General features: G+C 39.6%; 1 protein-coding gene and 1 long non-coding RNA gene across 3 annotated transcripts in view; one reads left to right on the top strand and one right to left on the bottom strand.

Moving 5' to 3' along the window:
- Nucleotides 1-6,498: 6,498 nt before the first annotated feature.
- On the bottom strand, nucleotides 6,499-18,834 carry sox10 (SRY-box transcription factor 10). 2 transcript variants are annotated; one of them, XM_084745111.1, is made up of 4 exons: nucleotides 18,521-18,834; nucleotides 13,503-14,332; nucleotides 9,838-9,998; nucleotides 6,499-9,116 (listed from the first exon to the last, which is right to left on the bottom strand). In XM_084745111.1, exons 2-4 carry the CDS (start codon nucleotides 13,931-13,933, stop codon nucleotides 8,323-8,325), a joined length of 1,386 nt encoding a protein of 461 aa, XP_084601237.1. In that variant the 5' UTR covers nucleotides 13,934-14,332; nucleotides 18,521-18,834; the 3' UTR covers nucleotides 6,499-8,322. The 2 variants fall into 2 exon arrangements, with proteins under 2 accessions (XP_084601237.1, XP_084601236.1); XM_084745110.1 differs by having other exon boundaries at nucleotides 9,730-9,998; nucleotides 18,521-18,833.
- A 3,591-nt stretch (nucleotides 18,835-22,425) lies between these two features.
- The window catches only part of LOC146309797 (uncharacterized), a 30,189-nt gene continuing 28,955 nt past the window's right edge, over nucleotides 22,426-23,659 (top strand). The window contains exon 1 of the long non-coding RNA XR_014772410.1: nucleotides 22,426-22,773. This is a non-coding gene — a long non-coding RNA (uncharacterized LOC146309797). The remainder of the gene's footprint in view (nucleotides 22,774-23,659) is intronic.

Raw genomic sequence — 23,659 nt, 5'->3', positions numbered from 1 at the left:
TACCACGTCTCATTCATAACACTTATAATAACACTATTGGCAAAGTTTATGAGGTTGAAGTTGGCTTACCACGGGTTAATATCGCTGTCACAGGGATTTAACGGTATAATTAAACAGTAAGCCACTTAACACCTGAGAAGTGGGAAGTCCAGGTACAGTGAAGGAATTGCAAGAGTGTTATTTACTTTCCATGAACCTACAGCTGGGATACTCAACTTTATTTTCCTGGGGGGCACTTCTGACATTACAAAATGACAGGCAGCCAGGAGCAAGTTAATAAACAAACATTAATAATAACATTATCTATTTTTATTTTATTTATTATCAGGTAAAATTACTAACTTAAAAAAAAATAAAAAATAAAATAAAAAAAAATAACTAACCCATAGCTCATCTGTTTTTGAAATTCTTTATTTTTAAATTAACTGACTTATTATCTTAACTTATTAATTAAATGAGTTTTGCTGCATTTAATAACTAAAACTGCATTTTAGTTGTAAATGCTTTGGTAACATTTGAAAGAGTTTGAACAACACATACTTGGAACATTGTTCAATTATACAATTACTGAAATGTTGGAATGATATGTAAACTGGAAACATGAAATCCCCCTACCAGAGACAGAATGAAGAAGCTCTTTTAGTTTAAAATATACATGAATGGGATCAGATTTATCCTCATTTCTACATAAATTTTGCCTCTCTTTGGCTAATACTTCTCTTCCCCTGTAAAACCTGAAAGGCTGTCACACAAAGAGCAGCATTCTCTGTCACTAACAGCCTTATTCGTCCCATCATACTGTACATCCCTTCAACTGACATATCCGTCACTGCTTCCTGGGTTAATTTTAACCGTTATCTTTTCAAGGTTAGGATTCATTTGAATCTCAATATGCTTATTGAAAAATGCTTGATTTAATCTGGTGTTTCATCTACACAAGTGCCACAAATTGTTTAATATTTAAGATCAAACAATCCCATTATTGTATTTGTTTGTTGTCTCCTGATGTCTCACACCAGATGCAGAGCTGAGTTAGACTGACTACAACACAATGCAGCAACTTAGTACCTAGTACCAGTTTGGTAAAGCTCACAATGATCAGTACTTTTATTAACTGTCAGAGCTGTTGATATAGCTTTAGTTTTAGTAGTAGATTAATTATGGTATTGAAAGTACAGAGGTTCTACAAAAAATATTTCAGGTGCTCATCGAACACTTTCAGTCTTTGTTGTCCTGCCTGAAATTTGGTTTGGAGCAGATAAACCAGATAATGTTCAGTGACCCTTACCATGATTTACGTGCTTAGTATTTTATCAAATGTCTTCTGTTTTTGTGACATCTCTAATTCAATCCAACCCAATAACGATGATCAAATACACAAATTACAAATGAGCTGCGATCTGATTGGACAAACCCCCCCCCCCCCCCCCCAGCATGCTTGTCTGAGCTGGAGATACTGTTTGATTGTAGTAACAATGCGACTGCTCTCTTGACAGGATAGTGGGGGCCTTTCCTTTTCTAAATGTCTGTAATTCTGTCTACAGTGATGCACAGGGTCGACCACTGGTTTTGATAATTGATTTCTCGACTATTCTGTGAAACCCCATAGTACATCCATCACATCAAACACTGGAAAATTGAATTTAAGCAATAGGGAAAGTCCCAAAGTGGTCTTTGCGTGTCGTTATTCAGTTATTTTTCCACCATGCCTGTGATAACTTGTTTGGAAGCCTGACAGATTCTCGTCTGCTTAAAAGTTCAGGAGCTGTCTTAAAGAGATAAAGCAGGTTTACTCCTGCAGTCGTGTGTAACCATGTTGTGACTGTCGTGATGTGATTATGCTCTCTGTACCCTTCCCCCATACAAACACATACTCACAAAGCAGCCACTCTATTGTTTAGTGAAAATGGGTTGTTGCCCAGGCAGAAAGAGGGTCAGTGCATGCTGGAAGATTGACGGGGCTCTAAGTTTTTCAGAATGAGAGGACTAACAGCTTTGTTGTAGGAGACGTTGTATGATGATACTCCAGCCTGTGGATGAGTGGATTATATGTTCAGTGTGCAATATACTACATAATAAAAATGCAGATGGGGACTAAAACAACCACAATACAAAGAGATGAAGTAGCAGGTCTTCCTGCATGTGAAAGCAAAGCAAGGTGTGTGTGTGAGCTGTCATATTCATGACAGTCTCACACACATTTTAACATCATCAGGGAGAAGCCAGTTTGTACTGGTGTCTATAATTTTGTATTGCCACAGTCATGATATTAATTTGTGTAAAACTGCTTTCGTCTGTGAGTCTTTTGAGTTGAGGAGACAGCGCCTCAGGGTGGGGACAGGGCAGCCCATGTGACACTCAGCAGCACAAGCCGCAGTGAGGCCACCATCAGGTCGTCCTCAACCCAGCTGAGAGTATGACTAAAATGTTTTGACTTATTCTTTCGCTCGTTTCTGTACAGTTCATAATGTTTTACCTGTTGTGCATCCGACAATTCTGACTATTCCCCATTAACCCATGTGATTACATGGCATCTGGGCTCAGTAGTATATCATTCCTCACATCTGTTGACTGAATTTCTTGATTGGATTATTGCATCAAGGGATGGTGAATTATGTTAAATCAGATAGTGTTATTTAATTCTTAGAATCTTGTGTGTTATTTTGCAGATCTTCTCTCGAACAAGTCACCCTACATCAGAGGTTCTCAACCTTTTGTTACTTCAATCCGATGTTCACCAAATGTAAAATCTTGAGCATATTTAGATTAGCTTTGTAACCACACTTACATACATACATGTTACCATTGTTACAAAATGATTTGCTAAATATATACATGGATTATACAGATTGATTGTAAGAGTGCTTCCTGAACAGATTTCATGATCAGCAGATGGATGTATTTGCAGTTAAGCTTTATAAATCATGCTAATGTCAAATATCCGCTATCATAAAATCCTGTGATTTGCCTTCAGGCCACAAGCGAACTGCACCAAGTCCATTTGGAGGCAGGTCGAGTCCTACCGTTTCAAGCGGTCTTGGTCCATTTGTTTGGTCCATACCAGGGTGAGTCTCAAAAATATAAACATGGACATTCAGTCCGTTGAGGCTGTATTATGGATGCATTTTTACGACTGAATGAGAGCTCATCTGCAGTAACATGTCGACCTGCACAGCGTAGCTAGCAAGCTAATACTAATGCAGGAAAATGTTTGTGTTGCTTGACACATTCCAGTTTCAATCCAGTTGCATAACTATTTTTAGATTCACTTTTAATCTGTTGTCATATATTACTGTTAACTAATAAATGGCACTTGTGAAACTGTTGTATAAATACGATATCACACTCGAGGTCGTGCTGTAGTACTAATTATCATAACAGCTGTGATCATCGGCACTGGTCCTGCAGCCTTGTGCCTACAACTGAATCACAGCTGTGCTGATTTTCAGTACAACAGCACTCCCTCTCATGTGATATTGCTTTATCATCCACAAAGGAATTCATTTTGCTCAGGTCAGTACCATACAAACAGACAAAACAATAAATGATTAAAATAAGCAACAGAGTACAAATAGAACTCTTTCTAGTAGACAGAAAGTAGTTCCAGTAGATTCTACTGTAGAAAGAAAGAAGTTCCCACATGAAACTGCTCACAACATTTTCTGTGGATTATCTTGATTTCTGGAAAGCTTCATTACTGTAGAATTGTTTACAAATGCATTTTTTTTGGCGCTTTGGGCACCACAAGTGGAGTACTTCAAGCAACAACAGACAACACCTCCAAAACTCAGCAATTCACAGCAAAACTATGTACATGGATACAAAACAACAGAAATAAAATCAAAAATGTGTATTTTGATTTTAGGGGTGAACTGTCCCTTTAAAAGAAGAGCAACGACATCTAGAGTAGAAGGAATTGCTCTTCTTTTAAAAGTCTAACAGATAAATAACTACCTATATTTTTTTTCTGGTTAACTCTCTTAACTTTTGGAATGTTTTAATCCCATTACAGCTTTTTTTCAGTGGATGGGGTGAGTGTGGGGGACGGGAGGAGGAGGGTGGGTTGCAGGGGGTGGCAGGGTCTATGTGCAGAGAGAGTATGAGAGTCCCTTTGTATCCTGGTGAAGCTACAGGCCAGGCAGTTATGGGTAAGGCTCACTCATTGCCCTGCTTCCCTCCTCCCAGAGCTCCCCTTCAATGGCCCTCTTTGTCTTTCCAAAGTATCACACAGCCGATTAAAGAGAGGGAATTAGGAGTCAGGCTTAACCTGCAACACACAGAGACACGCACACGCACACACATACACGCACACTATAACAAACTTGAAATATGCATATAGGCATGCATAACCAATCGTACCCCCATCTGGGGCTGGGTTAGTTCAAGTTCAAGGAAATCAGCTACAAACTGCAGGACATGAAAGTGGCTCTCCACACTTCTGCTACTGTTGTAACACATCGACACTGCCTGCACATGCAAGGCCCCGTCACTCATGTTCAGACTGCCACTGCTAATGGTCGGCTGTACAACCCCCACTACACAAAAGTTGGAATGCTGTGGAAAACATAAATAAAAACAGAATGCAATGATATTCAAAAGCTTTTTTGACTTGTATTCAATTGAACTCAATACAAAGAGATTATATTTAATGACGCAAACAAAACAAAAGACTTGGAAACTCACCTGTTTGGAACATTGCACAGGTTAACAGGTGATAGTTTCATGATTAGGTATGAAAGGGACATCCTTGAAAAACACTGAAGTCCCTCACAAGCAGAGGTGGGATTAGGTTCACCGTTATTTGGCAGATATTCAGTGATTTTAACAATGTTTCTCAACACAAAACTGCAGGAAATTTAGGTATTTTGCCATCTATGATCCATAACATTAAAAGAATCTGGAGAAATCTCTCCCCAAAGAGGCAAGGCTGAAAACCAACATCTAATGCCTGTGATCTTGTCATATATCAAGCAAGACTGGAAAAGAATTTCACTTTCAGAACTTCAACAATTAGTGTCCTCAGTTTCCAAACGCTTACTGAGTATTGTTAAAAGACAAGATCGTGTATTTCAGTGGTAAACATTACCCTGTCCCACATGTTTTTTCAAACATATCACAGGCATCAAGTTCAGAATGACTGTATGTTTGCAAAAAACAACAAAAATTTGTCTGTCTGAATATTAAATTATTGACTATCTTGTCTGTGGGGCTGCCCCAGAGGCAGTTGGAGTGTGCGCCTCGTGTCAGAGTTGTGAGTCCTCTGCAGTGGCTGTGGGTTTGACTCCCACCTGTGGGTCTTTGCTGCATGTTGTCTCCCCACTCTCTCTTCCCTTGCCTTGTATCTTCACCTGTCCTATGTTAAAAAGTTCCAAAAGTATATGAAAAATATCTTGTCTATGTACTGTAATCACTTGAATACAGGTCGAAAAGTTTTTAGAAATCATTGCATTCTGTATTTATTTACATTTTACACAGTGTCCCAGTTTTTTTTTTGGAAGGGTTGTAAATTGCTGCAGCCAGCTAAAGTGAATTATCCATTAGCTGAACTGATAATTACTCATTATTTCCACTCTAAAAATACTTCAAAAGGTAGACTTGTATTAAGGCAGGAATAATACAGCTTTATTTCAAGTGAGAGTAAAAGATCATTAGTCATCATCACATGTTCAGGCTTTCGCTCCTGCTGTCATTTAGAAGTTGTGTTGCTGTGTTGTGTTGGCAACAGTTAAACAAGTATGACAAGACTATGAAATATTAAAATGGCAGTAACAGTCAAAAGTTTTCTTCATAATAGAGAGAAACCAATAACAGCGCACAAAAACATAAAGCAAATATAAATAAGAAATGTAAAATTCATAGCAAAATTACAGATATTTCACACAAAGCAACAAGGATGTAAAATGAATGCTGGAGGTAAATGGTTAAATAAAAATGGCCTTTAAGCTTCAATGGGCCAAGAATTAAAAACAAGCAGTGCTGCATGCATATGGTTTGGACCTGCGTCCAGTAGTGATAAAGAATATTTAAAAGAATAGAACAGATAAAGAATATTTAAGTGATATACATAAAAACAACACAAATGAAAATCAATTTCTTTTTTTTTTTTCACTTACCCGGATGGAGAATAACATACTTTAAGTACAGGTCTGTTCAGGAGTTAAGGAAAAGAATTGACATGTGAAAACACAGTAAACCATAAAGACCAAAGAAATGAGAAAAAGACACAACATGAAAAAAGCATTGATTAATAGTAAAAAGAGGAAAGAAACATGATTGAAGAAAAAAATACAGGTTGTTCTCGTTCATGTGTGAGTATCAGTTATAAAGGAAGAGGCACATTTTATATTTAATGTTAAGCTGTGTTAAAACTTTTTATCTCCTGGAGGTTTTGCTCGCTCGATCTCTGGCAACTGTTTCTCAGCATTGGCATCTCCCACTTTGAAAATGTCCCAGAATATTTTCCAAAAGTTACACAACTACAATCGAAAGATCTGACCATTCACATTGAATACTGTTCTATTTACACAATTTGAATGACACATTAAGGAAAAGAAAAGGCAGTGGTGCAGACTTTCAGTGGAGATAATAATGGCAAAAAGCATTCAACAGCATTAATACAGTAAATTGTTAAAACAAAAAAGCTTCTATCATGTGCTCTACAAGACATTGCGAGCATGGTCAATGAAAATCAATTATCCAAATATAAATATGTCATGAATGTTTGTGATGAAATACGTCAAACACTAATGAAGAACATCACACTCATCAGTGCCATTGTGACAAAGGCAAAAGTAGCTTTTGACATCAATACGTTTTTAAGTACTTTACAATAACTCACATTGGAAAAAGCTAAGAGATAACTCATTTGCAACAAAATGTAAGGTAGTTTTGAGTGTCACGTTGGGAGAAACAGCTTTACAGTCTGTTTCTTCTTTACAAGTTTTGGTCTCAAAACTTTGGTCGTTTCACAAATATCTCAAATCTGCATGCATAAATATACACACATTTGTAATTTCAAGTACATGGTATAAACTATCCTGATAATAGTCAGTCATCATGAAATTTTTTTTTTTTCGACTAAATATACATTTAATTCAACAAAACCTCAACTTGATTTTATGGCATTTGTCTTTCACACACATTCTTTGTGTGTACAGAAGGCATTTTAAGTGAACAGCACAGCATAATTATTGTTGTAATTAAATGGGCACAAATGTGCCTCAGAAACCAACAGAACGTTATCAGTATGTGTGATTTTCAAAAACAATACAAAATTAACATCTGTTTGATAAAAGGTCAGTCTTGCCTGAGAAGTGAATGGGCCACAGCCAAGTAATTTGGCACTCCATTCTTCTGGTCCAAAACAAACCCCATTTCATATAGAATGAATCTGGCTCCCTCTCAGTGACCCCTTGTGGCTTTTGGGAGGGGATGTAGAGTACAGTGTGCCTCCTCTGATACACATGAGCTACGTTCCAAATCACATACTTTTTCTTTTCATCGGTACATACTGCTGTTGCACATATAAAATGTGTACTGCTGCATGCAGTATGTCAACAATTGGGACATACTACTTTGTCGTAACGGTGCGCATTGACTCTCTTGCTCATACATCCATCACAGTTTGTAGCACAAAATTTGAACTAAAAAGACTTTGACTTGGAATGCAGCTAACAAGCTGCCATCTGTCTGTGCTCTTTTGGCAACTCAGTCAACGCATCTTCCGCTGTGCAGAGGATTGTGGGTCAGAAAAACATTCTGTCTTGCATACTGCAAACTGCGACCAGATGCAGTAGGACATCCTGGTATTTTGGCATACTGGATTTGACATACTATGTACTGGGATATACTGAATCTTTTTCTGGCATACTAAATAGTATGGTACTGTGGGTATTGGAACACACCCATGGGGTCACCAAAATGACAGGGTCATGATCCTTTACCACTTATGAACACCAGAGGTTTTGCTGCTGTAAATCTAACCTGGCGCTCTGCTGTGGTGGTGTATGGGTAATTTTCCTCTGTGCTACCAAATACATTCTTTCACTACAACACTGTGTGCCCCAAATAATCAACCATGCTTTAAAAGTGCCATGCTCCAAGCCCATCTTTGAGCTGTGACAGCACTTCTGCCTCTGGGTGAGAGCAGAATGGGGTTTCTCCCCTCCTGCTTCCCCAGCCGACTCCCCCAGTGCCTGCCCACTCCCCCTGGCCCAGACCACTTTCACCAATGCGACCACCAACACTGCTGACGTTGCTGCTGCTCCTTGGGTCTGGCATGGGGGCTGGACCTGCACCTGTGACCTCTGGTCTCGTTGTCTGTCATGGTCGCGACAGTGTAGTGTAGACAGGCTGTTCCCAGTGCGTGGGGCTGTGTGACTGTGGCACGTTGGCTGGGTCAGTGATGGCAGTGTACAGGGGCCTTTGGGAGGGCCCCATGTAAGAGAAGGCAGAGTACAACCCCGAGGCTTGGCTGGAGTGGGCATAGTATGACCCTGAGGTCTGGTGGTCAGCATATTCAGCAAACTGAGCCCTGGAGGCAAGTGAGGGGAAAGCAGAGCTGTAGTGAGGGAGGCTGAGGGAAGTGTAGGTGACATGGGAACCAGCTGAGGCTGCCTCTGCAAAGTGACCCCCAGCACCTCCAGCCTCGCTCTTGATCTGGGCCTTGGAGGGATCTGAGCCCAGAGGGGAGCCATGATGTTGCTGCGGCTGCTGCTGCTGCTTGGATAGCCAGGCTGCTGAATGTCCACTGGCCGCTGCCAGAGCTGAGGAGATGCCATAAGTGTACGGAGAGGCTGGGGAAGCTGTTGCAGCTGCTACTGCCCCGGCACCCTGCCCGACCCCCGGGTGCCCATTGGGGGGAAGGTACTGGTCAAATTCATTGACATCAAAAGGTTCCATGTTGACCATCACCTCGTGGCTCATCTCACCAATGTCCACATTACCAAAGTCAATGTGAGGTTTCCCAGATCCTGGAGCACCTGAGCCTCCCTCTGCTCCGATTGCGCCACGTGAGCCCCCATTCCCAACACCTTCGCGTTTTCCGTCCCCTGCCTTACCAGACTGAGGTTCAGTCTTAGGAGTCGTGGGAGGTGTGGGAGGACTGTGAGTCTGACCTGTACAAACAGAACAAAACAGGTAGTTCAAGTAGTTTTCTTGGCAGATCCAAGCAATTATCTTTTTCTGTGACTAGCCCGTTCTCATTCCCAGGTTGTCAAAATATGTCTTGTTATGGCTGTTGGTGTCTCATACAGACATATAAGGGTAGTGTCCATATGAGATGCGCTGTGTTTTCAAGTAATGTCAGTGTAAACCCATCTGTGTCAGGTGACATAGTACAAAGGAGAAGGTAACAAACACAGCACTCTTTCCCAGGAGACCAGAGGTCATGTCCTGTGTTAAACTAAAAGGTAACATTGTCAACAGTATCTAGTTTTACAAGATTGCATGTTACATGGCTTACCTCACTTAGTTTACACCTAACCAGCATTTTTGGTTCCTAAACCTAACCATAGTGTTAAAAAGACTTTCTAACAGTGTCTCAAAACAGATGGTAAAAGGTACTTTGTGCATCAGTATGAGACGCCGAGGGACATGACAAAGCAGCGTCTGTATTTAACGACCTGGAATGAGGACAGGTTGGTGTGACACACTGTCCAGTTGTAACCAGACTAATCTAATAGCGGGACAGGGAGTTAGTGGAGTAGTGGGCGGGAGCCGGCAGCCCACCTGCAGCATGAGGGTGGTGCCCCTCTGCCAAAGGGGACCGAGCTCCCCCACTGTGGACCACTTCCAGGTGGAGGCCTTTGTAGTGGGATTGGCTGTGGCTGACCTCACCCTCCGAATGGCCGTCAGCCTCACTTCCTGATCCAGAACTCGGCTTTCCGTTCTTGCGACGCCGTGGCTGGTATTTGTAGTCGGGATAGTCCTTCTTGTGCTGCTTCCTCAGCCTCTCTGCCTCCTCGATAAATGGTCGCTTGTCACTCTCATTAAGAAGCCTTGGATAAAAAGAAAATGCGTTGGTAGTTTGTTAGTAGTTCAGCCAGAAATAAAATTTCAGTCAGACACTCAGCCTCTTGCCGACTGAAGGGCGAGTTTAGTTTTTTAGTCCATAAAACACTGCTGGAGTTTAACAGGAAAACATCATTGCAGACATAATCCAAGTCTTCTAAAGCCCTTACGTGCCTTTTACTTGTGTGTGGACACAGTCACACCACTTGTACGTAGTTCAGACGGTGTGCAAGCACATATCAATGAGGCTCTAAGCTAAGGATCTACAGAGAAGACTTAGGATAAAAACATGGTGTAAATGACATCTTTCAAGTCAAATTGGCATGTTGGGCTTCAGTTGACTTTGAGTAAACCAGATGAGCAGAATGGAGGCGTTTTATGGTTGTTTTTTTGATTGTTTTTTTCCATTTGAAAACTGGTCACCATTCACTTGCATTGTTTGGGAAATTATGCAATGCTGTTTTCTTGTGAAACTCCAGCAGTGTTTTGAGGACTAAAAAACTAAACCTGACCTTTAATGGGCATGAGGGTGAGTAGATAATGACATGAATCATCCCTCTAAGTTATGAAGAACAGAAGAAATCTCTCAGCCCTATCAGAATTAGTTCACTCTTTTTTGTGGTGGTATATATTCTACACGATGATGTGTGAAAATGTGAAATTTTTTGTAGTTTTTCTTTTGACACAGGGAAATGATAGTTGTCTGAGAGCATTTTGAGCATGTGTTAACAGTGGCTACTAAATAGTGAATACTAAAAATTGCACAACCTCTTCAACTCCATGGGGACGTTCACATCCTTGGCCAGTATTGCTCTCTTTCAGAGGTGTAGCTGGCTCAGTTTTAAAGCTGCAGTGATGATACTGGCATCATATGAAGCTACAGAATTGAGTGGTAAATATTGACCATGGAAGAAAAACTTGCACGGCCATTTTCAGAGCAGTTGCTTGACGTCTCACCTCAAGATATCCACATAAAAATGGATTCAATGGATACCCAAGAGTCTCCTCAGCATTGGACAGTATTGGAATTGCATACATTGCGTCTGATTGGAAAGCTGAGACTCTTGTGAATTCAATGAGTCCAATTTCATTCATGTGTGATGATGTTAGGCCCCATCATGGCCATAATATTCTGGAAGAAGTCAGGAATCTGGATTAATGGGCATAAAAGAATGTCAACACACACATGGATCAAAATTATCTTTCACAGATAACAGTGATATGCTCGGCAACATACTTTCCAGTAACAAGTGTGATCCATTTTCAGTGCATATTAATATACTATGCTTCATTCACTACATCTGTGCAGCTGCATCTAATGTCATGCCTGCGAGGGGCTTATGGCTGCTGGACAGTAATGAAATAATACAGGCCAAACATGCATCCTGTCTTCAAACATGAAGCTGAGCTCCTGGCAGGAATGCCATGAGAAATCCCTGACCTTCCTCAGACTTGCTGTTCATCGTATTTCTGGGCCAATTAACCAATCATGCCTGAGCCCAAGGTCAAATCTTCATCTAATTAATGTTCAGTCAGCACAAGGTTAATGAATTTAACCTCTCTGACTTTCTTGTCAGCAAATAGTGAATATTCTGTGTGAGAACACAGATACTGGATGGATGATTTTACAGAACTTTAAACTTAAAGAATTACCGGGGTTCTGTGATCAAGAGGCAGTAATTTTTACAACTAGCTATCAGACATAGTAGACGGTTTTTAGGGGGCTGACCATAAAAATCACTTTACTCTGGCCCAGCGATATTACCAATCTCAAAGCACAATTTACATAAATTAATGAACAATCAAATATATTAGGCAACAGGAGTAGGGGCAATATAAAATATAAAATTCTAATTGAAGTAACAGAGAAAATCTCACAATATATTTAAATTTGGAAACTTGTACTTTAAATATAGGCTTAAAGGTTGTGAAAACACCCTCTGATTCCTTCAGGAGCCATTTACTCCAGCTGCATGGCCAGTGATTAAACAGTGTATGAAATTAGCATGGATTAGGGAACATGTGACCATGACACACAAAGTAACCACATACAAGTGCTTCTCAGCTGGTGAGTTTTATCCCAGAGTGGGCAGTGAGACAAAGTGGCAGAGATTTAGGGCAACCATGTCTCCTAAAACGTGTCACATTCATATTCACAACAACTCATTTACAGCAAATACAGTTTGGCAAAAAGCATAATATTAGTGCTGAGCAATATATTGACATTGTGATATCGTCTTACATTTTGGATATCATTATATTGTGATATGGAATAAGTGTTATCTTTTCCTGGTTTTACAGGCTGCATTACAGTAAATTGGTGTAATTTTCTGAACTCACCAGACTGGTCTCACTGTTCTATGAGCCACTTAGTCATTATATCCACATTTCTGATGATTATTTATCAAAAATCTGAATGTGTTAAAATGTGGTGAAAGCACCAATAGTCATTCCTATTGTCACAATATGGATGTTAAGGTATTTGGTCGAAAATATTGTGATATCTGATTTTTGAATGTATGGTTTATTATTTTGAAGAGAATGTGTCTACATGTTGCATGTCACAACAGGCCAAAACAATATTATTTATGAGGCAATATGGCTTATAAATATATATTTTTGGCCCTACATAATACCACAGATCAGCTCATGTAAAGAAATGTTGTCTTTGGACATTTTCTCCCAAATAAGGTCACAGTTATGTTCTTGTTCATAAGAAAAAAAAGACAAACAAGCAAACAAAACCGGTCTGCATGGTCTGACAAAAGGCAAGTACTTTAATTATGAGGCAAACCTAAAAAGATACTAGATGTAGACGTGTCTGGATGTGCACAATAATATACATTTTCATCTATAAAATCCACTTACAAGTTACATTCTTTGCCACTCTTGTTTCTTAATATCAGCATATGTGCTCTTATAGGTCGTCTGAAGTAGTGAGGATTCAAAAAAATAATAATAAAATAAAAAATGATGGGGAATTTGAGTGCAGGATGTAAATGAAACTGCAAGTCAGCCTTTAGAAAACAAAGTTGTTTTATTCTATCCAGACTTGGCTCTTATCTATAGCAGCAACATTTCCCCAGATAGAAGCTGAAGGTTTATTGTGAACATTTTTATTTAGCACTACTTTGTTAAAATAAATCAGTCATACTCCCTGCTGTCTCGACATGTCACAGCTCCTATGCTGTGAATATGAGCATCATCATGAGCACATTGAAGTGATTTGACAACGAGCCCTGAAGCAGTCAGGCAAACACTACATTTAATGTTCTTTTGAAGACAGTATAGTGGACTCTTTATTAGACCCTTAATAGGCTTTATTAGAGGGTAATTAGGGACACATTTAACTTTAGTGTACAGTATAGTTCTTTTATAATGTGTACCAAATTGCCATCTAATGAAATCTAATAAGAGTCTAATAAAGGGTCTAATATTCCCTAATAAATAACATATTGTGTCTATTTTTCTATTTGAAGTGGCTCTCTTACCTCCAAAGCTTCCCCAGGGTCTTGCTGAGCTCCGCGTTGTGCAGGTGGGGGTGTTGGTCGGCCAGTTTCCTCCGCGCCGCCTGCGCCCACACCATGAATGCGTTCATGGGCCTCTTTACGTGCGGCTTGGTCTTGCTTCCGGAGTTCACGCGCACCGGCATTGGCACGAGGGTCCAGTCATAGCAGTTGAGCACCTGGCTCACCGCCTCACGGATCCCTGCGGGGAAGCGCTCGTCCTCATCGTCGGATTTGACTGACGAGCAGCCCGCCGCCGAGTCGTCCAGCCCCGCCAGCTGCGGCTGCTGCTGCCCGTGCAGAGGCGAGTCCCCCCCGCCAGGCGCACCAGAGGAATGGCCCGGTGACAGGGAGCGACTGTCGTCCGACATCCCAGGACTGAGCTCAACCTCCGATAAGCTCTCCTCTCTGGACATCTTCCTACACACACAAGCCTCCAGGTGCGCGGATGGTGTTTGACCTGTACCTAAACGCTGAGCTCTACCTGTTGGGTCCTTGTTGCTGTTTGTCCCTACAGTGACGGAGTGTCGGCTGATTGATCTGATGTGTCCTCTGGCCCTCCTCTAAGTTATAATATAAACTGCCAGTCTGTCTCTACTCTCAGCCTCCGTTGCAAAACTCTGTGAGGGTTCCACATTAAAGTTCTTTCCATCCGCGTTGTTGGTATCATAGGCGGCTCAGTGCGCACCTTGGACCCCAGTTTACCTGCTAATGCACAGCTGTCTGCGCCAAACACACCCAGTCTCACTTCCCTTCTGACTTCCCCTTCACTCTCTCCTCCGTCTGTCCCACGACTCAAATCCAACAGCGAGGACCTGAAGACGAGGAGAGTGTCAGTCAGTATTGGTAAAATACACAATGACCAGTTGCTTGCCAAAAAACTGTGCCCATATTTATCTCTGTTGTTAAGCCTCAGAAGTCATGGCTTTCTTCCCTTACTTTGTCTCTCCCATCAGCAGCAGCTTCATCAGATTAATTAATTTCTAGCATTTTACCACCGTCAGCATATATTAGTTATAAAAGTAAAATAAAAATCACTTGGCATGTCTAATTAACACAGGCCTACCACATTTCCAGACTCAAACCTTAATGAATTGGCAATAATATTGTTTATCATTTTTGCATACTATCAGCAGCCTTTCAAATGATTATCACGGGTGTTAGTATGACGTAATTCGTTAATTAATTGTCTGTATTTTACACTTCACAGTAATCGGTTATGAATTCTTATTAATTATTATTAGTAATCACCAACTAATTTGTGCATTGATCTATTGAACTAATTTGATCACTGATAAAGTTAAAATAATGAAATGAAAATAATCTAGTTGCAGCCCTAATGTATTCTACATTTAACAACAAGGCTCCTTTATAAAGGTGTTTACAACCTAATTAATAAATTATAAGTTATTCATAAGGGTATGCTTATTGTGAAGTGGGGCCATAAAACCTATAAGACTGGTCCTGAAAGGATTGTCTTGCTCCAAGTTTCCTCAGTGAAATAGTCCTTTTGTCCCCATATTCTCTGCACCTTTCACTCCACAATCAGTAACACACAGACATGATGTTCATCAAGTGATTCATTTAATGTTAAAGGCAATTTCAGGGAGGCAGGAATAAAATGACTTCATATTCGTCAAATTTTTTGTGAGAAACACAGGTGAGCTAAAATAATCTCGCACCTATTCAGTATTTATCAAAAGGTCCAGCGTTACCATGATAATACACAATCCTCTCCAAATTCAAGATGGATTTCTGTGCTGTTAATCCATCTAGATTTTTTTTTTTTTTGGTGTGAGTTGCAGAGTTTCAGAGATGGCAGCCATAGAGATTTCTGCCTTCTCCCCACTATAATGTGACTAAATGGCACAAGTCTTGTGGTACTTAAAGCGCCTGGAAAAAAAAAATTATTTCACAAATCCAAAATCAGTGACTTTTCCTCAAAACCATGACCAGATTACTTAGGATAATCCACAGACCTTGTTGTGAGCAGTTTCATGTAGGAACTACTTTCTTTCTGCAGTAGAATCTATCGAAACTAGTTCATACCTGAAACTGCTCACAACAAGATCTGTGGATGAATTTGAGCAACCGGGTCACGATTTTTAGGAAGAGACACTGGTTTTGGCGCTTGGAGCACCACATAACTTGTGCCATTTGGTTCCATTACATTTTATGGAAAATTGAGTATCTCTTTTCAGGTTTTGTGAACTGTTCCTGTAAGGTGAGTTTGCAATCTACATAAAGTCATTTTCATGATAAAGATATATATATATGTATGATAGGGACCTCCTTGCGGCTCCTAGCGCAGTGCCTCTCTTTAGGCCTGGACCTCGCCCCCCCCTCCGCCAAACGAGCTACTGTTTAAGGTTTTGCAGTTATTCCAAGGTCCCCGGAGAGAAAGTGTTGGAACGATATGAGGCCGCAGCAGCACAGACCTCGGATTTATACTCTGCACTACTTGGATAAACATGGCCCGGCGCTGGAAATATAAACCCCGCGTGCGTGCGTCGTGCCGGTACGCGTGTGTGAATTAGACACAGTCTGTTTGTCGAACAGGGTCAGGTCTATCGGCGGGAGCAAAATGTGTCCTTTTTTTGTCCATTAAATCAACACCCTGCCTCCAACTTTACGTCCTAAATCAGCGAACTTCCTGTGAACCAGTAGCGCACAGCCCGCTGCTCTGTTTTCTTCCTCAGTGTCATGTTGCAGGAAAATTAGTGATCTCGCTCACGTCAAGTGGTATTATGAAACAGCTTGTTAATTTAACAAACTGTGTGTTCATAGGTTAAGTGGGGGGATATACCAACTTAACACAAGGGTGGAGAAAGTAAAATCTGTACTCAAGTGCAACTACTGTTCCATCACTAAAATAATGGTCAAGTGCAAGTAAAAATACTGGTGTTAAAAAGACTTAAACAGAAGTACAAAGTATGCTTCTTAAAATCTACTCAGAGTGTGTCTCTTAGACTTAATCGAGCTTTCAATCAAAAGTTTGTGTTTCTCCAAATCTTCACTCTAAATGACTCCCAAATCTTGCGCTGCTCCGCTCCGTGGGTCACTTTCATCTCTTAAAAACCTTTGCCTGCTGCTTAGTTTGTTGTTTGTTTGTTGTTGTTTTTCGATGTTTCGATGTGTTTACTGGTTCTCATTTGCAGTTGCGATCGGATAGACTTAAAAATGCAGATGAAAGGTTTGCATATTAATTTAAATTGTACTTGGCACTTAATTATGATTTTTAAAAGTGACTAAAAAGATCACATAGTGTAATGCATAGTAAGTAAAATTAATCGCTTGAATGATTGTACTATGATGATTCTACTAGTACCCAAATAATGACAGTACTTGATTAGTTGTTATTAGGTACTTTCACCCTTGCTTAATACTCAGGTTACCTCGCCTTTACATTTGAAAAGGGTTCGCCACTTTTTAAACGTTAACCAAGATTTATGCCTTTCTGATAAAATATGGACCTGTGAATTTCTACTTAGACTTTTGTTGATCATCTATTGTTCTTGAACAAATCAATCATTTTTAAATGGCATTTGTGTCTGTTGGCTGAGTGCAGCGTTAAATTACAGATGACTGGTCGCGCGGCTCTTAATAAAGGTTTGACCGAAAAGCAGCTTTTAATTAACATCAGAGTGGACGTCAGGGTCCACTTTCAGCGTTACCATCTGTCCGAGGCACATTAATAATGACATTCGCCTGCCACCTGGTCTGCAAAGCCACTTCACAGACCCTCATCACGTCTCCAAAGCTCGAAAGCGTCCCCGCTGCAGAGACACAATGCGTAAACATCGTGCGTAAGGCACATCAAATGCCTCGTTGCGCACGTGTTACCTGTTTGCACGCAACGTTCTTGCTTATAGTGTCACTCTAATAAAATTTAAGATGCGATGATAAATCTATTTTGTCACCTAACAGTTTTATTTAAGCAGAAAGCGTCTCAAATGAGGTAAAAACAATAAAATAAATAAGCGAATAATGAGCTCAGACAGACAGACAGACCGTCTATTCAATGGTCATACTCGCCAAAAACCTACAGAAGCAAAGACAATTTGATTTATTATCTAATAATATATAAATTGTTTTCGACACACCCTCAAATCATGGCTGTTACTGAGCGCGTTTAATACATTTGGGCTGTGTGAACTCATTATCGCTGCTTGACTTGCCAGTAAGTTGGCCCTCATTTGCCTGTTTGGAAACTATTTTTTCAGTTAGTTTTACAGTAGCAAAATACAGGACAACCGGCACAACATGTAGTTCACATGAGAGCACTAATCGTAACAGAAAAATAAATGTACTTTTGTAAAAACATTTTTTCATCTACACTAAAAACCACGCCGATGTTAAAATACTCTTTCAATAATGTGCGTGAAGTTGTGTCATAGTCTCTTACTACCTTAAAACTTTCCTTTCTTAACTAATTCACTTTTCTTCCAATGAAAAGTTGTTAGTCGAACAGAAAAAGCTTGAATTTTGAATTCCGTGTCGAGAAACGCTGTCCAAACAAATGATGATGATTATAAAAATGAGGCCCAGAAATCAATTCAAAGCAGAAACACCTGTTGCACCGACACAATACTATTATTAAAAGATTCGCCATGTCATTGATTATGATGTTTATGATCATCACCCTTTTAAAAAACTGTCAGAAAATATTCCTAAGGCTTATACCAAACTGTTTTTGGAGCTGAAAATATACGTTTTAAGAGCAGGTGGTTCTACATATAAACCTGGACAGCTGAAATGCCCCAAATGTTACATTATTAAAGTTTCAGATTAATATAGAATCAGTCCGAGCTCAGGAATCCTGAAAAAAATGTGAAAATAATCGTTAACGATTTTTAGAAAACTACAATTTAAGACTATATCTCCGTAAATCTGAGTCGCGGTTCTTTTCTATGATTCCAATGAGAAGAACCGGTCACATCGCAGAGTGAGAGCAGCCAGCAGCAGCAGAGAGGAGAAAGAGTTGGAAATGCTAAGCGTCTTACTTCAGTAATGAGAAAAGGAGGTCGCCGGTTTAGCACGAGAATCCGTGAGTTCCCGAGTTTCCAAAGTGACGCTCGCCTCGCTCCCCTGCCCCCTCGCTCGCTGCCCGAGTATGAATGCCTGCTCTGTGTGTCGGTACCGGGGCTTAAAGAGCTCCTTGTATGAGGCTGAGAGAAAAAAAAAGAAAAAAAAGATACTGGGGGGGACAAGTCTTAAAGGAGCAGCAAAACAGCACAGATGCGAGCTCGGATGTCTGTGATTGGTTGAAGTAACAGTTCCTCCATCCATCCATCTATCCATCCATCTTTCTATTAGGGATGCACCTGAATCCCAGTTTATTTGGGTACAACAGCTAAAGTGATGGAAATATTTCTTCAACCCCAAGTTGTCATCATTTTGGAAAAGTCAGCTCCATGGTTACCTCAGCATTGTAATCAATCACCTATTTAATGCACCAAGATTATTCCCTTCAACTGAATTATATTTTTATATAAATGTGGGTATATATACCATAATTAATTATTTGCCTGTATTAATTTATCTTGATGGTTTGTAGGCAGAACAGTTGCATTGCCAGTGACAATATTAGGCTAGAAAATAAAACATTTGTCTGATTTAACATGATTTCTGTTATAAACCACACTGACCTCTGGTCTTCTATCCAAATACCGATACAGATAATTTTGTTGGTTGAACAGATACAAATAATGATGTCTCTGTGCACTTCTACTATCTATCTATCTATCTATCTATCTATCTATCTATCTATCTATCTGTCTATCTGTCTATCTGTCTATCTATCTATCTATCTATCTATCTGTCTATCTGTCTGTCTGTCTGTCTGTCTGTCTGTCTGTCTAGAGATGCATCGGAATCTGAAGACATTATTTGGGAAAGCACAAATATTGCAATGGAAACTGATATTTCTTCTGTCCAAAGTTGCTTGTTATTATTCAGAAAAAGTCAGCTCCATGATTTTGATGGTATAGTTAAAAAATGTGGCAACAGTAGGGCTGGGAGATATGAACAAAATCAAATACCATATGTTTTTCATATATTTTCATGAGATTTTTGCTAAATAATCCTCAGTAATGTAGATATAATGACTGAGGTGGTAAAGACAAATAACAGAACGGCTGGAAAATTCAGATGATTGCATCATTTCACTGTAACTCAGCCTTTAAAAACAGAAAAAGACAATGCTCATGTCATACCACAATATCTAAAATCTAAGACAATGTCTTGTCTCATATCACCATATCAATATATTGACTGCCCAGCCCTAATACTAATATTCTGTATTTTACAGGTGTATGATTCACCTCATTACACGGGCCTTGTTGTGTTTAATGACATTTGAAATATTTCAGAAAACAAAAAAAAACATTTGATTTACACACATCCTCTAGTAACTAAAGGAGAAACATTACTGTGGGCCTATTAAAATTCAAACTGGGCAATAATCCAGCACATGAGTACAAATTGGATCTTAACATGAACTGCTGCAGGAGTTTCATGGACAGCTCATCACGAGTCTGATATTTGATGAATCTGACGCAGTTGCATTTCAGATTTGAGAACATGCTTGGAGGCAGCACCACTTTGTCACTAACAGATCCACAAATTAAGCCTTATCAGAGGCCTGATCTTTTCTTGAGAGCAGAAAAGGGGGAAAACCATCCCTCACAAACATAAAAGAACATTTGTTGTGTCATTTATGGAGGTCAAAGTTACTGAATTTGCATCAGGAATTGCCGAGACTCAAATTAATTACACATCATCCTAAATCACGCTGCTAAATTGCTCTTTAAAAGGGTATGATTGAAAGCATGAATTCATGCACAGCTGAAGGTGCAATTTAGTTTTATACTGATTTTGTTGGGGATACAGGGGAATCTGAGCTGTTTTTTTGCATTTCATAATTTAACTGCAAAATAAAAGTATATTTGTTAATGTTTTTAGAACAAGGACAGATCAGAAAAGTTAGTCCTATGGCACAGCTTGTTCCAAGGTGGGTAAAGCGAGCATGGATGCTCGGTCCAGGAAGGGCTTGCTAACTCTGCTTGTTTTGTTGATGCACCTCTTCAGTGTCCTTCTGTTTATCTTGTGGTCCTTTGCCACAGACTGAATGGACCTTCCCTCAGACACTTGCCTTTCTGCTCTCTTCCAAGGTGAGCCTCTGTTTGTCTTTCCCTTATACTGTCTTGCTACCTTGATCTAATCCATGAAATATTAGAAAAAGATACCTAGACACACAGGTTATTCTGTGCATACTTACTTGTAAACTCTGGAAGTAAATTGAGCCACTGATTCAACTTTCCCCACCATCACTGGCACATTTTACCCACAACCTCCATTTTAAGAGAACAGTGGCTCAGATAAGCAGTTATGCTAAGTCTGTTTTGTAGCTTACACTGACATAAATTAACATTTTAATGTCTAAAACATCTATTTAATTAAGATACAAGATAATGAATCATTTGACATAACAAAAGTCTTTTTTTGTGCTCTGGATTTCGTAACGTGAACTACACTTCCTCAAATTGTGGTCACATGATTACCTTTGTGTTTGGGCCATTCCACTGAACCAGTTCCATTTGCATGTTGTAACTTCATTCATCATCTTTTTTCAAAACATATCTAATAATGCACATGTTTAACTATTCAAATCTTATAATGGTCAATCTCAGGCCATTTTATTTATTTTTATATGGTCTCTAAATGAGGATTATTTTACATAACAGGACTGAGAGACTGAACAGTTTTTAACATATCATTAGCAAATACATGACATGTAACCATATGGTATCAGTACTAATAGCATGAGAACATTAATCATGGTCAAGCAGTTTACTAAAACCATACATCTAAATGATTTAGGTAACAGGACTGAACGTTGAGATTGACATTCATGGTCACACTCGCATTATGAACTGAAATATAGAATATAGAGCAAGAAAATTTACTTTTGGTCTCCCCGTGCCTTTCAGGAGTCTCAAATGATGCTATTTATTGTTGTCAGGGCGGCAGGACTGAGTGAAAACCTACCAACCAACCAAGACGTGTATTTTAACCAACATATATAGTTTTAAATGTCTTAATAACAACAAAAGTTTTATTTCACAGGAAAGTGTTAGAAGTGGGGATGGGTTAAAATCCTTTTTTTTTTCAGTGTTATAGGTAGTTTTTTTTTTTTTTTTTTTTTTTTATCAGTTTTTCATGATGTGTCCTCAAGTTGAAATTATAACAAAGTTCAGGACACTTTCCTTTATAATGTAATGTATTCTACACTTTTCACTAAGGATGATGATAAATGATACATCTGATGTATGGAACATTTTTTTACATTTGTGTAAAATGCCTTTTAACTTTAACTTGAAATGCCTCTGCACTTCTTCTTGATTGAAATAAAATAGAAATAGCCAGCCACACAAAAACAATGCAGTGGTCAGTAGATGTCCTGTGGAAGGACTGATTTGGTGGAATAGCCCTACAAGGGGTGGTTCATTTTACCCTGGTCTCAACCTGCCCCAATTTCCCCTGCACGCTTATACATTCATCCATCTCATCACAGGTGTAGACAACATTCAAAGGCTCTTAAAAAGACTGTGTGTTGTGAACAGTTCGTGAGTTTTATCATTTAAAACCAAACAGCAGAAAACGCAGAGAGGAGAGAGGAGAGAAGACACCACGGGCCGCGCGGATACAAACACCAGCGCTGTTCTTCCCAACAATGACCCCTTGTATCCCCGCCATGCGACACTGGCACCCAGTGCAAAAATCACCACTTTTCCCCCCCCTCATCCATTAATGTTGACTGTGATAAGGGAATCCTAACCATGAGTGCATCTCTCTGTCTTATCCTGTGCCTCTTTCATCCCTCCTCTGCCCTCCTTTCTTTGCGTCCTTTGTTTTATCTCAGGTGAATTGTAATCATGTGATCAAAACGAGCACCCCCTTCTCCCTGAAATGGAAAAAAAAAGTGGGGAACAAAAAGCAGTTCTGTGCATATGAAAAAAGAAAAGAAAGGAATGAAAAAGCTTGTGTCTTCCCCTTTTCTGCCACTCTTTGTCCGCGTCTCAACAAACTCTGACATGTAGAGAAAAATGCTCCAGGAGCGCGGGGACTCAGCCCGGGGAGCTGTGGTGGGACTGCCCGCCTCCTGGAGCTTCAAACCGGGGACCTTAACAGAGCCACTCCGGGGATTTCTCTCCCGCTGTGGAGCGGAGGACTTGCGGCCCGGCCTCGGTTTGACGTGAGTGTTTGTTTTGGCGTGTGTGTGTGTGAGTGTTTGGGCACAAATGATGAAGGGAAATGAACAGGCCCGACAAACTGACAGTACTATGTGAAACGATGACGTTTAGATGAGACCAAATTAATGTAACACAAGTTTCAAAATATTTGAGAGAATGAAGCCGGAATTTATCTAACAGTGACCGTATAATTTAGATGTCCGGCGCTGTGACAAAATGCATCAAAACGGTATTTTCTAGTTGAAAAAAGAAAGAAAGTTATTTCTTAAAACTATCAGTGAGAAACCTTCCTAGCGGTCTGTCTTTAGAAAACAGAAGACAATTTATTCATGTTTCATAATTTACAAAAAATGTCCGGAAAAAACAATTTGCAGACTTTTTCAGGTTGAGAGACATTGATTTAAATGAAAAGATCTAAATGAAATTGCTACAAAAATATTAATTGTGTAATTTCATGTAGATGCTGCCGCTTCAGTGCTGTTTTCTATATTTTAGAAAAGGCTGACATTGAAAAGTAAAATTTTAAACATTAATGAGCCAAAATATTATGAATGTGTATGGTATAATACCAAAGTTTTTTTTTTCTCAGCCTGCCCTATTATTTTTTCCGTTAGGCTTAATTATAACATCGAAGAAAATATATAGTCCTGTCTTGCAGCTGGCTGAAACGTTTGCTTCTTCATAATAAAATGTTCAGTTGTGCTTTAAAAATTCTAATTACATTTTATCGAAATAGCTTTCCATTTTTCAAAAATGAAGTAACTTCCAAAACCCTAAATTAAAATAAACTGATCTCAGTAAAATGGTAACCTAAGACTTTTGGTAGATTTTTAAGAGATAATAATCAGTCACTGTGTGACCTGCACCACTGAGCAATGCATAACCTTT

The sequence above is a fragment of the Lutjanus erythropterus genome, chromosome 19, assembly GCF_056507025.1.
Source record: "Lutjanus erythropterus isolate fLutEry1 chromosome 19, fLutEry1.hap2, whole genome shotgun sequence".
Classification (NCBI taxonomy): Eukaryota; Metazoa; Chordata; class Actinopteri; order Lutjaniformes; family Lutjanidae; genus Lutjanus; species Lutjanus erythropterus.
Note: the sequence above shows the minus strand (reverse complement) of the source record. Positions and strands in the feature narration are given on the sequence as shown.

Coding starts and splice junctions, on each gene's coding strand:
- sox10 (XM_084745110.1), bottom strand. CDS start 13,933: ATGTCCAGAGAGGAGAGCTTATCGGAGGTTGAGCTCAGTCCTGGGATG. Junction 9,999..13,502: donor ACCCTGGGGAAGCTTTGGAG/GTAAGAGAGCCA, acceptor TTTTTATCCAAG/GCTTCTTAATGAGAGTGACA. Junction 9,117..9,729: donor GCACCACCCTCATGCTGCAG/GTGGGCTGCCGG, acceptor CTGTTTGTACAG/GTCAGACTCACAGTCCTCCC.